The sequence below is a fragment of the Crotalus tigris genome, unplaced genomic scaffold, assembly GCF_016545835.1.
Source record: "Crotalus tigris isolate CLP2741 ecotype Arizona unplaced genomic scaffold, ASM1654583v1 scf7180000023608.1681014, whole genome shotgun sequence".
Taxonomy (NCBI): domain Eukaryota; kingdom Metazoa; phylum Chordata; class Lepidosauria; order Squamata; family Viperidae; genus Crotalus; species Crotalus tigris.
Genome location: NW_024100075.1, coordinates 219506 through 235869, shown reverse-complemented (window position 1 = coordinate 235869; position 16364 = coordinate 219506). Strand labels below are relative to the sequence as shown.

At 40.2% G+C, this 16364-nt stretch overlaps 2 protein-coding genes across 2 annotated transcripts in view; one reads left to right on the top strand and one right to left on the bottom strand.

Moving 5' to 3' along the window:
* The window catches only part of LOC120297261 (MARVEL domain-containing protein 3-like), a 30282-nt gene that overhangs the window by 4647 nt on the left and 9271 nt on the right, over positions 1-16364 (top strand). Inside the window, exon 3 of the mRNA XM_039319700.1 lies at positions 5045-5208. Coding sequence (XP_039175634.1) covers positions 5045-5208 — 164 coding nt within the window. The remainder of the gene's footprint in view (positions 1-5044; positions 5209-16364) is intronic.
* On the bottom strand, positions 3652-4123 carry LOC120297262 (adipocyte plasma membrane-associated protein-like). The gene has a single exon (XM_039319701.1). The coding sequence runs from the start codon at positions 4106-4108 to the stop codon at positions 3695-3697; it is 414 nt and encodes a 137-aa protein (XP_039175635.1). The 5' UTR covers positions 4109-4123; the 3' UTR covers positions 3652-3694.

The window sequence follows — 16364 nt, the reverse complement described above, 5'->3', positions numbered from 1 at the left end:
AACCAATTGCTATTGTCCTTAAAATAAACCATCAACATTGCCATAAAGGTCCAGTCTGCTAGTCTAATTAATTTTACTGTTTTCCAAAGCAGTTTTGTCAGAAAAACAAATATTTCTTCTGTTTTTTAAAATCACTGTCCCCTTTGTTCATTTGAAACTTTCTTAGATCACCATCTCGTTAAGCTTTTTGCTTTTAAACTGAAATCCTTTAAAATAGCTGATTTCTTTTCCTCTTCTTAATTTCAAAAAGAAGGCACTCACCAAGAGTCTTTGATCTTCAATGCCATTGAGACTATCTCTCTTAGCTTGTAAAGTAATTAGATCGTCAAGTGTTGAAGAAGTTTAGACTTTGCTAGTCAAATATCCATGAAGGCTGCACAGCAATTAAGGACACCTTGTAAATCCCTTAGCGCCCAAACCTTGACCCACAATTGATCAGAAGAAACTCAATGTCATGAGAAGCAGCTCTTCCAGAGCACAAATGGGGTACTCCTCAATTTGTCCTTCCTCCAAGGAAATTTCTGTCAGCCAGAACCATCTCTTGGTTGGCAATTCCACCACTCTGCTATCTCTGCTTAAGAAGCCTCTTGCAGAGATATTGTAAGCTCGTCCTGACTATAGGCACAGAACCCAAGAATCAGGAACAACGCAGGATTCAACAAAGGTTCAGGATTTATTATGTTGCTAAGTTGAAAAGAAAGTCAGCCCTGAGAAACCTCCCATTCCAGCGTATTAAATAAGCCCCGCCACCACACCTCAATTACCAATCACCGCTCCACCCTCGCCACACCCCTTATGTTTGTCAGACCCAGTATCCCAGTTAACTGAAAACAGCAGATTAATTCAACTCAAGTTCCTTCAGACGCGCATCGCAGGCAGAGCGTCATTGGCTGAACGTTGGCAGCCTATTGGAATAATTAACACCATCCATCTGATTCTCGGCAGCCCAAATCAGTCCCCAGACGCGCGTCGCAGGCAGGACGTCATCAGCTGAGCATCGGCATCTCTAGCGCCGCCCATCTGACTTGCAGCATCGCCGACACCTCTCAGCAGCGTCGCAGCCCGCTTATTCAAGGTGCTTTACGCTGGGTCTGACATTCGGCCCCCCCTCACCACGGGATCCCCTGGAATAGAACGTCACAGGTTAATGCATCGTTTGGTCAACAGTATCTATATATTATTTGAGCCCCCCCCTCATTCGGTTTCGGCTTAGTTGGCCATATTTTATGGTATCTTCGGAGCAGCTCCGGAGCGAACACCTTTTCACTCCGCACCCATGAGGCATCGGATAGGGGATATCCTTTCCATAATATCAGGTAGTATACCTTGCCCCCCCGCCATCGTGAGTCCATGATATCCTGTATCTCATACTGTCCCGGAGCTATAGGTCCAGGAGGCTCTGTATGAGTGTTCCTTTCTATCGGCTTCAACAGACTCACGTGGAAAACCGGATGTATTCTACCAAGGAAGACCGGCAGTTGGAGTTGTACCGTAACAGGATTAATGATGCGTATTATGCGAAATGGACCCACGTATTTCGCCGCCAACTTCTTGCAGGGTACCTGTAACTTAAGATATTTGGTCGAGAGATACACCTGGTCACCTACTCGGAATTGGGTTGCCGTTCTACGACCTCTATCTGCCTGTTCCTTAGCTATTTGCCCCGCCTGTATCAGTGCTTTCTGTACTGTATGCCACACTTGGTTAGCACGGGACATCCAGTCCCCTGGCTTCGTGGCCAGGGACGTTAGTGGTTCACAACTCGGTAAGGGATTCAGATCGTAGCCATATACCACTTGAAAGGGGGTTAACCCGGTACTCTTATGCACTGCATTGTTGTACGCTAGCTCGGCAAAGGGTATATAATCCATCCAATCCGTCTGTTGGTGAGAGACATAGCAGCGTAGATATTGTGACACGGCCGCATTGGCTCGTTCCGCTGCTCCGTTGGTACATGGATGGTATGCAGAGCTCAATCCTTGGGTAGTTCCAATACAGGCCAGAAATTGACGCCAGAATCGAGCTGTGAATTGAACCCCGCGGTCTGATATAATTCTTCGGGGAGCTCCATGTAGACGATAAATATGCTGTACAAATAGCTTCGCTAGTTGCGTTGCAGACGGCAGCCCTTTGCAGGGTATAAAATGAGCCTGCTTCGAAAATAAGTCTATTACCGTCCATATGACTGTATAACCTTTTACATTTGGTAATTCCACCAGGAAGTCCATGCCAATATCTTGCCATGGCCGTATCGGATCAGACACTGACTGTAACAATCCCATTGGCTTCTTAGGTATTACCTTTGCTTGTGCACAAACCCTACATTCTTTTACGTATGTTTCAATGTCTTTCCTTAAGCTTGGCCACCAAAATCGCCTTCTTGCTAGATGTAATGTTTTCACAAAACCAAAGTGACCTGCTACTTTGGAGTCATGACATTGATGGTATACCCGGCTGCGCACTTCCTGAGGTATATACAATTTATCGCCATACCAGGCCAAACCATTACGATAGGTCAATATCCCTGGATTCGCTGATAGCCAAGGATCAGTTACTAAAGCTGTTTTTATTTCTTCTTCAAAAGTTGCTAGCCTTGTACAAACCTCTGCCTTTTCGTGCTCCCCATTACACTGAGGTATGACAGCCTGGATCACCTGTTCCCTTTTGCTGTCATATTGGGGCATTCGGGAGAGTGCATCCGCTAGAAAGTTCTTTCCACCCGGAACAACCTTTAAACAGAACTTGAAACGTTGGAAATACTGTGCCCATCGGACGTGTTTAGGCACTAGTTTTCTTGGTGTTTGAAGCACTGTTAGATTTTGATGATCTGTCCAGACTTCGAAGGGATGTTGAGCCCCTTCCAACAGATGGCGCCAAGTGGACAATGCCCATTTCACTGCAAATGCTTCTTTTTCCCACACTGCCCAACGTCGTTCTGTTTCAGTGAATTTTTTGGACGTGTAGGCACACGGTTGTAGCATATTTTTCTCATTACGCTGCAATAGAATAGCGCCAACGGCTACATCGCTAGCGTCCGCCTGTACAACAAAGGGCTTGTCCGGGTCAGGATGTGCCAATAACGGCCCCTGTGCAAACAGGCTTTTTAACTTTTCAAAGGCCTGTTGGCATGCCATGGTCCATTCCAGCGGTTGTTTTGGCCGGGGTTTACCAGTATTGTGTTTGGTACGTAACAACTGAGTCAATGGTAGGGCCACATCAGCGAAGGACGGTATGAACTGACGATAAAAATTAGCGAACCCCAGAAACCGCTGTAATTGGCAACGAGTCCTTGGGGCTTGCCATTCTAATACACTGCGTATTTTATTGGGATCCATCTCTATTCCCATCGCAGAAACCCGGAATCCTAAGTAATCAATACGGTCTTTGTGGAATTCGCATTTTGATACTTTACAGTATAGTTTGGAATCCAGTAATTTTCGCAACACCGTTCGCACTAATTGTATGTGGTCTTCCAGTGTACTCGAGTATATAAGTATATCGTCTAAGTATACAAGTACACCCCTATAAAGATGGTCATGCAACACTTCGTTTATTAACTGCATGAATACAGCCGGGGCTCCCTGTAGACCGAAAGGCATCACCTTGAACTGGTAACTCCCTAAGGGACAGTTAAAAGTGGTCTTCCACTCATCCCCTTCCTTTATCCGTATTCTATAATATGCCTCCCGAAGATCTAATTTTGTGAAAATCTTGCCATAACTGTTTCGGCCACCAACACAAAGTCTTCAGCAGGAGACAGCTGGACTCCATTTGGAAATCTCAGTCCTTCCATTAAGACTTTGACTTCCTTTGTCACTGTGTCATATTCAAATAAGCGTCCATCATCTGTAGCCTCCATGATTAATAAGGAATAATCTTTTCTCTGCCATTTACTACTAGAATCTGTAAAATAGATTTTCCTTCCATCTCGAGTCATTGTAAGATCGTTCACAAAGGACATGTTCTTCCCTTCAATAGGAATCTTTGAAGACACAAGTGGCCTGACTGCACCTGAGGCAGGATTTATTTCAAACAGCCCATAATAGGCATCTAGAACAAAAAGAGTATTGTTTGGTCCAACACGGATTCCTATTGAAGGGAAGAACATGTCCTTTGTGAACGATCTTACAATGACTCGAGATGGAAGGAAAATCTATTGTACAGATTCTAGTAGTAAATGGCAGAGAAAAGATTATTCCTTATTAATCATGGAGGCTACAGATGATGGACGCTTATTAAGTCAGCCCTGAGAAACCTCCCATTCCAGCGTATTAAATAAGCCCCGCCACCACACCTCAATTACCAATCACCGCTCCACCCTCGCCACACCCCTTATGTTTGTCAGACCCAGTATCCCAGTTAACTGAAAACAGCAGATTAATTCAACTCAAGTTCCTTCAGACGCGCATCGCAGGCAGAGCGTCATTGGCTGAACGTTGGCAGCCTATTGGAATAATTAACACCATCCATCTGATTCTCGGCAGCCCAAATCAGTCCCCAGACGCGCGTCGCAGGCAGGACGTCATCAGCTGAGCGTCGGCATCTCTAGCGCCGCCCATCTGACTTGCAGCATCGGCGACACCTCTCAGCAGCGTCGCAGCCCGCTTATTCAAGGTGTTTTACGCTGGGTCTGACAGATATCTAATCAACCATCACATTTCACCCTTAAACCTACCCTAGATTCAACTCTGACCTAAGACAAAAAGTTTGCTTGACTTCTTGTAGGGAACTTATGTGGGTAGGTTCATCATCTAGTAAATATCCATTCTCTCTTCATGGAGCTACCACATAAGTAGTCTTCCATCTTTTTGTCCCTCTGCAGGGAAATAGAAGTTTATGACAGTAGCCCTCTGTCGCCGATTTGGTGGAATCATTGCCAAATTTGAAAAAAAGCATTTATTTCCCAGTATAGTCAGGTAGTGGACTGGGAGGAATGCTGCCATCCTGTTGGTGCAAGTATAAAAACTGTTGTTGAAGGGCGAGGAAATTGCTGATCATCCTAACATGCTGGTTTATCACAAAGACATCCGTTTTTCTTCCATAGGTTGTCGCAAGGAACAACTGAACATTCAAGATCTTCCTCTGCTTTTGCAGACCTTGAGCAGAACCATCTTGGACCAAGGCACGGTTATGACAATCCGCCACCTCCCTACAATCCTTCCCAAAAAACCTTTTCAGAGAAATGCTCAAACCTGTGCTCCCGAAGAGGTAAGCAAGCATTTTTCTGTTTCCATGTCATTATTAACTTATAGTCAATGGGCTTATAAAGATAGTGCCTTCTGTTACAGCCAGCTTTTTTTATCTTGTGGTGAACAGAATAAAAGAGAAGGGGAATAGAGAGGCAGAGCAGGGAGCAGAAGGCAAGGTAATTTAAATCTGTATCTTGGAGTACAACCTGTCTTACAAACAAATGGTCTAAATAACTGTAAATTTTCATACGAGATGCAATGCTAATAGGCAGGATTTTTTTGTATTAATCTCTTATTCAGGAATCCAGTATGGTTATATATTTTATGTCCTTCCCTGATCTTGAACTGGCATAGGAGTCTTCCTTTTATCTTTTCTTGATTTCTTTTTCTTCCTCTCAATCTAACAGTTATTAAAACTGTATGTGGGGTTCATGGTTAGTCATGGAATACTAATTTCAAGTTAAGATGGTGTGGTTACTCTTTGTTGTCTATGTCACATCAGCTGTTGAGTTATATCCTGCTTTTCTGATAATAAGGCACTAATCATAAAATTTCAGAAATTCCGTGAAATCACAGTGAAACTGATCTCAGACTGGCTAATTCCGTTTGATTTCTTTTTTGAAACAGGGTAAGAGCTGACACAACAGTCAAGATGTACATTTCTTAAACAAAGATGGTGTTTTTTAACATGCAAAGCACAATTTGTCTTTTTAAAATAAAAAAATATTATATAATTAAATATTGCAGGCTATAATATTGCAAGCTTAGAAGACTTTAGAATAAAAACTAAATGCAAATTAATATTAAAACCAAATAAATAACTACAAAGAAAAAGACAGAAAGCAAGGCAAAATCTGAGATAGATTCCCATAGTCAGCTAGTTGCAGCCCAGATAATTATAGAATTACAGCATAATGGGGATTGCATGTATGTCTGAGGGAAGAATATTCTGTAATATAGAGACTATTACAGATGAAAAAAGGCTCTTTTGAAACGTTACCTCTGCAAAGTTCATCACCCACATACTAGTATAATCTCAGCATTTGTCCTTTTCTCTGTTATTTCATAAATGTTCATAGCATCTTAAACAATAGCAGGTTGAGAGTTCAAGCATTCCTTTATTAACAGATATTGGCTGTGAAGGAAGTATAAGTAGTCTTGACTTACAACAGTTCATTTAGCGACCATTCAAAGTTACAAAAGCTCTGAAAAAGTGACTTAAGACCGTTTTTCACACTTACGACTGTTGCCGCATCTCCATGGTCACATGATCAAAATTCAGATGCTTGGCAGTTGACTCTTATTTATGACGGTTGCAGTGTCTTGGGGTCATGTGATCCCCTTTTGCAACCTTCTGACAAGCAAAGTCAATGAGGAAGCCAGATTCACTTAACAACTGTGTGACTAACCTAAACAACTGCCATGATTCACTTAACAAATGTGGTGAGAAAAGTCGTAAAATGTTGCTAAGTGAGACAAAAGTCTCACTTAGCAACATAAATTTTGGGCTCAGTTGTGATCTTAAGTTGAGAACTATCTGTAATTCTCCTGTCTTAGTGAGAGCTAGTTGGCCATCTGTCAAAGATGCTGTGATGTCCACCTTGCTTGGAGCAAGGAGATAGTTTAGGCTACCCTTAGGGGTCCCTCCAGAGGGTGCATATAAGCTTCCTGAGTTCCTGGGAATTATACAAGCCATTATTCTTATAGAGAACTTGGGATCATCTCAGTGAGCCTTCTCGATATGTGACTTCAAAAACCTATCAGCCGTGACCACATTGACTGGGGAACTCGGGAAATTTAGTATGGTCATGGTTGATAATTCAATTACTAGGTTTTGAAGTCACATATTGAGAAGGCTCACTTGGATGATTTCAATACATATAAAATTGGCTTCAATCTATTAAAATATTGGCTTGTGTCATTCTCACACATCTGGCTAATTAAAACTCTTGAGGGTCCTCTCCAACAGCGTCCTCAGTTATAGTCCCCTCTTTACTGCTTTGGGTTTTATTTTTTTGCAATTTTCCTTGAGAAGGATGCCATTCTTTCTACCATTGCAGGGAATGAAATGTTTTAGAAGAGCCTGTTTCATTGTCAGAAGTTAAGATGGGGGTGAATGGAAGTACAGTATTCTAAATTCCTACCAGAAAGAGGAGGGCTTGTATAGATAACGTTGAGCATAGTCTGAATTAAACTGATTGTTACTTAATTTCAAGAAAAATATTCACAGCTATAGGTGATATTGAATAGTATGGTAGCTTCATAATACTTTCTAGGAGAGCACATGATTAAATGTTGTTATTTTTTTTTACAATGGGGGAGGAAACCTGAGATCTTTTAAATCAGGGTTCCCCAAAATGATCGATACAGAATCCAAGTGTTGATGGAACTATCTAATTATTGTTGTTGTCATTATTTGATGTACTATTAGCTAAAGTAATATTTATTAAATTATTTTCCTATAAATATTTTGGGGGGATGTCAATGCACAATCTGAAATGTTACGAAAAGTCAAGGAGCTGAAGAGTCTGGGGACCCCTGTTTTAGATGTTGCTGAAGTAAAGGTGTCAATAATCCAAGGACTGTTGTGAGCTGTAGTTCCACAACACCGAGAGCATAAAAGTTCCTCAGATCTCACTGTTCAGCTTTATGAAAAAATGGAGCATTGGGGACCTGGTATTATATGTTTTAATCTCTAGTGTTCAGTTATATGGCAGTAACTATCCTAATGGTACAGTCCAGTAGCAGATTAATCAATATATACTACTTCATAAAGAATTATATGATCCCTCCAAAGACAATTGACCATTTTTCAAACTTCTTCCATGATATATTCAGAAATTGAAATGGGCCTGGGAATTTCATTAAATGGTCTTGTACATCCCGTTTTTTTTTTCAGTACCATTTTGAACCATTATTTGATGTCTCTATATATACATATATTATATTTTTAAGTGATCTTTTAAACTATATTTAAACAAAAATAAACATATTTAATGGTCTAATTTTGTTTACTTAGTGAATGTGTTCTTGACAGAACGAGTACAAACCTCAGAGTGTACTATAAGAGGAGCTAAGAATATTTTCAGTGATTAAATAACATAAGAAAAGAAATACTTTCTTTTCAAAGTAATACTTTCAAAGTATTACTGTATGTATGCTGCATATCTATATCAAATTCCCTAGAATAAGCTCTGTTAAACACAATGAGACCAACTTCTTAGTAGTCACATGTATGATTTCATATTAATTTTCTTTTTCAAGGACAATAAAATTATTTTCTGCAATTCAAGTTTAAAAAGGGCCTCCAGTGTTTTATTTTAGCTCTTCCATATAGCTGAGGGCCAAACTAGAAACAAGAACAATATTTTTTCTCTCTCTCTCTCTCTCTCTTTTTCCCTTTGGTTAAAATAATTGCAAAGTGGAAAGATGGGAGCTGGGATAGATTTGAAATAGATTCTAGATCTAGAAGCTTAAATGTAAATGCATTTTTGTGCAGAAAAGATTTTTTTAAATGTAAATAGCATAAGGATATTGATCTTACCTGTAGAAGTAATGGGATTAGAGCAGGAAATGTTGCTCCGCCCCCTTGTGGTCACATAACAGCATTTTGGGTGCTTGGCAACTGGCTCTTGCTTACAACTGGTTGCCACATCCTAAGTCATGTGACCACAATTTACTACTTTTTTTCTGGTTTCCGGCAAAAAAAAAACCCCATTGAGAACAAAAGAGTATAATTTAAGACCATGCGATTTGCTTAATGACTGCAAAATTTGGACTTATGACCATGTGAGTCCTTTAACAATTACTGTAAAAAGAGTTGTAAAATTGAAGCTAGTCATGTAGGGGCCTCAGTTTATAACCATCTTGACTTACAATAGAAATTCCGGTCTCAGTGTAAGTCAAGGTATACCTGTCATGTAAATATTAGATAAACAGTGTGTATGTATTCATTTTTAATACACTTATATAACCATTGTGGTTTTTTTTTTAAGATACCATATTTTGTGCAGTCCTGTATTTCATTATTAAAGTCTGGTCTATAGGCACTCCACTTATAAGTAGCGAGCATAATCAGGTCTTCAATTCATTGACTGAATGAGGCCATACATTTAATCTCCCAATGCTCCAATATCAGTCTTCCTCAAAACATATATTTTTACAGTGTCCTATATTTAATAAATTGTTGGAGGAAATTGGAGACTATATAAATGTAGTTGTGCAACGAAAGCTAAAATTTTCAAAGGGTAATATTCCTTGGATTACATATTATGACATGGAACTTGATAACTGGACAACTATAGATTCTATAAATTCTATAAATAGATTCTCCATTCCCTTACTATGATTAAAAGATTGATATTACTTTTTCAATTGAATTAGGCTTCTGTTATACTTTTAGTAATTTCAGACAAACTGAGATGGTATTCTTAGTGGTTCCTTCTTTAGATAGTTCCATCTAAATATCTACTTTGCAACCGCTGCTCCTAAATTATTCACTCCCCTTTTTTAGTTTTTCAATAAGCAAGCTGGGCGGACTTCACATTTCCCTTAAACAGTGATTAAGGTTGCCATTTATTAATGGGTAAGCTAACTGATGGTGGGCTTAATAAGCATTTACTCACTTGTCTTCTTGTGACATACTTTAGTTAGGTTGCAAGGAATTTGATTTTGCACACTTGGAGCCTTGGGCCTTTTGACTTAAGATTTGTGGGTCCTGTTAATTCTATATTTGGCTGAATATCTTGATGAACTGTAGTTTAGCAATTGCCTAAATTGAATTCTTATAAAAGTATAATGGCTGTGCTTCATTTCCAGTCTTCACTTCTTTTCTTAATAAGGTTATTTGCAAATTAGCAAGTGAGTAAATTGAATTTCATCAGCAAATAACATTAGAAAACAGCTATAAATGGTTTTTTTTCCTCCACTGGAATACACTAATTTGTAATAAACTAGCCTGCGTAAATATGTGTGCATGTGCATATGTGTGTGTTTTATACTTGGAATAATGTAATTTATTTTGAAAGTGTTTCTGTTAATTGATGCTGTGGTAATTTAGAACTGAAACCAGCTAACCTATTTATTGGCTTTTTCCTGCAATGCATAATTATTTTTCTAGCTGCAACTGGCTTATCGTGGATTTTTACTTTTCATAAGGGAAATCTTCTCGTGATCTGAAAGAATACATTTCCTTTTCATTATAAAATAAAAATATGTATATAGTATGTATATCTGGGGAACGGTTATAATCAGAGCGTATATAAGATAGTGTGGAATATCTGCTGAACAAACAGTGATAATTTAAATACTGTTTTCCTTTGATTAGTATAAAGTCTTTATACAAAACTATACACACCCATACAATTCACTGTTATCCTTTGTTCTATCTGGTGGTCAAATATTAAATTGCAAGCATTTGTTCCTGCTGGATGAAATGACAGAAGTTGTAATCTAAGCAATTGCAAGAAGGGAGGTTTGGGGGAAGGTGATCTGAACTTGAATCTGTGCCTTGATCTATCTCTGATCTGTTTTCTTTTTCTTTTTATATAAGTTTTTATTAATTTTTTTAATACAATTCAACAGTGCTTATTCAACAAACGTGTTGTCTGAGTTTATCATTCACTAATACAAATTAAATTACTAATCCCTAGTTTGTTTCTCCAGCCATTGATAAAATAAGTCCCGAGTTTGGAAATATTCTGTTTCTTCTTTTTCTTTCAGTCTCATTATCTCTGATCTGTTTTCTTCTTGAACAAATTAAATACATTTTAACAGGCTCTTCTCCACTGTGAAGCTTTATACATGCTGTTTTGGTGCCCTCTTTCACATACACCGATCAAAAACAGAAACCCTAGTCCAAACCAATATCAAGCATTTTATATGTTTTATTCTTTTCCTGCAGAATTTGAATTTAATTCTAGTTAAGCCAGCTGTATATAACCTTCAGCTCCATTCTAATTATTTCACATTTGAAGCTCTTCCCTCTTAAGCCTTTCACCTCCACCACCTCCTCCTCTTCCAATTTCTTTATCTAACAAGATTGCTTTCAGCTTACACTGAGACTAGGCTTTGTACCTGAACCACCTCTGGGAATTGGTGCTATCAATATTTGTTGCCAGGAAAATAGCAGAGAGCTAGTTGGCCTCTGATTCCCACCGACAGGCTTTGTAGCAGCTACCGTAGCTGACTTGAATTGCCTTTTGAAAAGAATAATCAGAGGGCCTTTAAGTCTTTTTTTTTATATATAATTTTTTATTTTTCCAAACTCTCCCCCATACATATACCGTGATATTTATCAGATGTTAACATACATTCTTTTAACATTCATATATAAGATACTTTTAATAGAATGAAATAAATACATGCACATGGCTTTTGGTGTTGCTCGCCCATTTCCCCTTTCACTGTATCCACACTCCTTCTCTACCTTCTTTCTCCCTTTCTTCTCTTCCCTACTTCCCTCTTCTTCCTTTCCTCTTCTCTTTCCTTCACCACTCTCCTCCCCTTTCTCCCCACTTCTCCTCTTCTCCTCCAACCTTCCTACTTCCTTCTCCCCTCCTTTACTCTTTTCTCTCTCCTTTCCTTTCTTATCCCTCTTCAGATACAATTCGGGGGTAATGTCTGAGCAATTCCTCTCTCCAAATTTCCCTATCTGTATTATATACAATAAGATTAATTTTCTCTTACATTAATACTTCTATTTATCTAACCTTCTCGGTATATACTTCTATAAATATTTATACAACCTCCAGTTATTCAATACTGTGTCGCCTGGGTCTCCCTCCTTATCTGCTCCTTCTTCCTCCATCTAAATTGATGCTAACTATCTTGTAACCGTATTCTCTTTTCAGCCAATCATAAAAAGTTCCCCAGATTTCATAGTAGTCTGACTCTATCTTATCTTTAATTGTCATTGTTAGTCTATTCATTTCTGCACATTCCAGTGTTTTCCCAATCACCTGTCCCTCTTGGGGGGGGGGGGCTTTCAGTGCTTTCAGGGCCTTTAAGTCTTGAGCAGATGCCAATCGTCTCAGATTCCAAGCCGGAAAGTGCTACCGTTTGTACCAGCCTTCCCCAACCTGTGCCCTCAGGATTGTGTTGACTGCACTTGCAGCATTTCTGGTTGTGCTGGCTGTCAATCAAAGGAGTTGTAATCCAGTATTTTAGAGAATGAGGAAAGCTAATTTACAGAGTACAGGTAGTCCTCGACTTACAACAGTTCATTTAGTCATTGTCCGAAGTTACAGTGGCACTTTAAAAAGTGAATTATGACTGTTTTTCACACTTACGACCGTTGCAGCATCCCCATGGTCACATGGTCAAAATTCAGATGCTTGGCAGCTGACTCATTTATGACGGTTGCGGTGTCTCAGGGTCGTGTGTGATCTCAGTCAGGAAGCCAGAGTCACTTAACAGCAATTTAACATTTTGCTGTGATTCACTTAGCAACTGGAGCAAGAAAGGTTATAAAATGGGGCAAAACTCACTTATCAAATGTCTCACTTAGCAACAAAAAATTGGGCTCATTTATGGTCGTACATTGAGGATTACCTGTACTACAAAGTTTCTGGATAAGATTTCTTTTTAAAAATGCCACCGTAACTAGTTGGGCTTACATCGACATTAGTAGCTTACGTGCTGGTGATCGTATTCATCTTCTCATACATGTCCTAGACCAGCGGTTCTCTACCTGTGGGTCGCGACCCCATTTGGGGTCGAAAGACCATTTTACGGGGGTCGCCAAACAACGTGATCTGCCATTTTTTCCCTCAGGGGGCGCCGCCGCGCATGCACGCTGTGCATGGGGGCGCACCGCGCATGCACGCTGCGCATGGGGTGCCGCCGAGCATGCACACTGCGCATGGGGTGCCGCCGAGCATGCATACTGCGCATGGGTGCTGCCGCGTGCGCCCCACACATGGGGGCGCTGCCGCACGTGCGCGCCACACATAGGGGGGCCGCTGCGCGTGCGCGCCGCACGTGGGGCGCCGCCGCGCGTGCGCGCCGCATATGGGGCGTCGCTGCGCATGCGCGCCGCACATGGGGGCACCACCACGCCGCGAATGCACGGCGTGTCCTTATGACCGGGGTCGCCGTATAAAAAGGTTGAGAACCACTGTCCTAGACATATAAACTAGTAATAAGTTGCGCAACAGTAGCCATGTGGCTTATATGGCAGAGGATAATCTTATCTTAAAAGTGCCCCTTGTTTAGAAGATTCTCTAGTATAAGTTGGGTCTAAGTATAATCAGAAGAAAGGAGAGCAAAGATTGCTTTCTTGAAAAAAATTGCTGGACCCCAATCTGAGCAGGGGTAAGGATCATTTTATCATAGACTTCACTCTGGTGAGATGTATCCATTCAAACTGTAATACTTATGTTTAAGTTTGTATTCAAAATTTCTATTGGTAAGTGAGACGTTTGTTAAATGAGTTTTGGCCCATTTTTTGCCTCAGTTTTTAAGTGAATCACTGCAGTTGATAAGCTAGTCACCTGGTTGTTAAGTGAATCTGGCTTCCCCATTGGCTTGTCAGGAGGTCGCAAAAGGTGGTCACATGACCCCGGGACACAGCAATGGTCATCAATAGGAGCCAGTTGCCAAGCACCCAATTTTTGGTCACATGATCATGGGGACGCTGCAAAACAGCTTGAAAGTGGATTGCTGCTAATTCTTCTTAGGAACGGGCTAAATTAAATACCTCTCATCGTCCTCCATCCTACACTTGATGTTATCTTTATTCTCTTTCTCCCCTGTAGCCAAGCTTTCCCCAACCTGCTCCCCTCCAGCCACCAGAGCCAACACACCTTGAGGCAGCTAAATGGGAAAATAATTGCACTCATCGTTCTTCAATATATGTAGATTGAAGAAGATCTCTTTTCTTGCCTAGACGACTATAATAATCTTTCTGACCTTCTAGTTTTGGTTCCGTCAAGTCTATCCGGTACTTTGTTAGCAAGATTAGTTCCCTGATGACTTTGGTCAGTGGCCTTTCTTTCAAAAACCCCTACATTACTCTTTGCCTTCTCCTGCTGTCTAGCCCAACCTGGGTTATCTTGGCGCCAGGTTTTTATTGTTTTTAATGGGCTTGGTATTATAGATGTAGTATGGATTTTATGTTCTTTGTTTTTTTTAACGTCTGATTGGGAACCACCCAGAGTTGATTATATGGTGAGCAACTATAGAAATATTTCAAACAAACAAACAACTCCTTTCATTTGCCAATTGTCCAGACCAGAAGTACTCACCAAATTCAGCCTTACCTCCCCACAGCCACCACCAGTCAGGTGGCTTTCTAGAACTGTTAGCTAATTCAACCCCTGCTTCCTTGCATTTGCTACCAAAGAGATGGCTGTTCAAATATATCAGCTTCCCACGTTCACCACCAGTCAGGAGGCTACAGCCAGTCTCCTCCCTGAGCCCCATTTCCTGGTGTTCACTAAAAGACACCTAGCCAAATCAAGACCCGCTTGTCACATCAGCTCCATCCTCTTTCACAACAGCTGTCCAGGACCCCATTTGTTGGCTATTTCTGCCTCCTTGTTTTAATCAATAGTCAGCTGGCTACTCCACAGTCTGTTTCTGCCTCGGCCCCTGTGTTTGTGTGAAAATGGGTCAATGGCTAAAAAAATATTTTTTTAAAAGTGTACAGGTAGAAACAGCAACAAAATTCAGAAAATAGTACAGTAGTAAACGGGCGTACAGGTCTTTAGTGCAATTAATATGGACCCCAAAATAAAAGTGTGACTAGAAAAAAAAATCCAACAATCAATATGTTAAATTAATAGGCAATGATGAGAATTTTGTTAGTGGGAAATCACCACCCTCACCTGTCCTTTTCTACAGAAATGAGATATTTCTATTGAACAATATTTTGGAGCAGTACGTTTGTGCTAAGGGGTTGTTATAATATGTTATAATGGCTGTTATGGCATCTCCAGTGATTAAAAATACTTAGTTTTGAAATTCCTATTTTCATGCAAAAGGTAATCTGAAAAGGCCTTTAAAAGTGGGTGAAATAGACACTATGCATAAATGCAGCTACAGACAGTCCTCGAATTACACACATTCGTGTTATGATAGTTCAAAGTTACAACAGCACTGAAAAAACTGACATATGACCGTTTTTTTCATATTATTGCAACATCCCCATGGTCACGTGATCAAAATTCAAATACTTAGCAACTGGTTCGTATTTATGACAGCTGCACTATCCCGGAGTCATTGACTTTCTGACAAGCAAAGTCAATGGGGAAGCCAGATTCAACTTAACAAGCCGGTTACTCATTTGACAACTGCGATGAGTCACTTAACAACTGTGTCAAGAAAGATTGTAAAATGGGGGCCAAACTTACTCAACAACTGTCTCGCTTAGCAACAGAAATTTTGGATTCAGTTGTGGTTGCAAGGACAACACAAGACTACCTCTACAGTAATCGTACTAAAATGGATGAATCCCCATTTCTTAAAACGGAGCCGGTGTTTTTGTTTAGCTGGGTCTCACATTTTCTGAAAATTTAATAGTCCACGGTTGCAGAAAGTTTGAGAGACACTGCCTTAAAGGTTTCTTTTTAAATTCTCAACATGCCTATCTCCAACGAGCAGTTCAACACACATGAATCATTGATGAACCTCTTTGAACTAGGGATGCATTTTGGCACCAATAAAAATCACTGTGGGGATAAATATCGCCACTATTGTCGTGCTGAGTCCTTATTTGAACTTTCTCAGCCCTGGAATTTTTAGCACAGCTGAAATATTTCGATAGGCTTCATTAGGGAAGCTGGCATCAGGTCTTGTAGTTTTCAACATTTTAACTTGCTTGGCGGGATTGTATGAAAGAGTACAGCTTACATAGGGAGTGGATCCAGATTCATCTTGTTTAATGTAATTCCCAGTAAAATAAATCATTTAGGAAAACTTGGTGATTTCTTGGCTTCCCGTGAGCGAGAAAAAAAGTAGGATTTCAGTTCTACTTAGTTGTAGTTGTAACTGTATGTCTCTACACCAATACACAAGGAGAGACTGGCAAGTTCTCCTTTACTCAGCCGCCCAGAGTTGCTTTGGATAGCAAGATGGGTGGCAAATAAATTTAATAAATAAATACACTCAGACAGCAGGGGTTGCTGATGATTGTTAAGTATTGTGCTACCCATTTAAGGAATCGGGTCTTTTGAA

Excerpts from the sequence above, each read along its gene's own strand:
- LOC120297262 (XM_039319701.1), bottom strand. The coding sequence starts at position 4,108 with ATGTTCTTCCCTTCAATAGGAATCCGTGTTGGACCAAACAATACTCTT.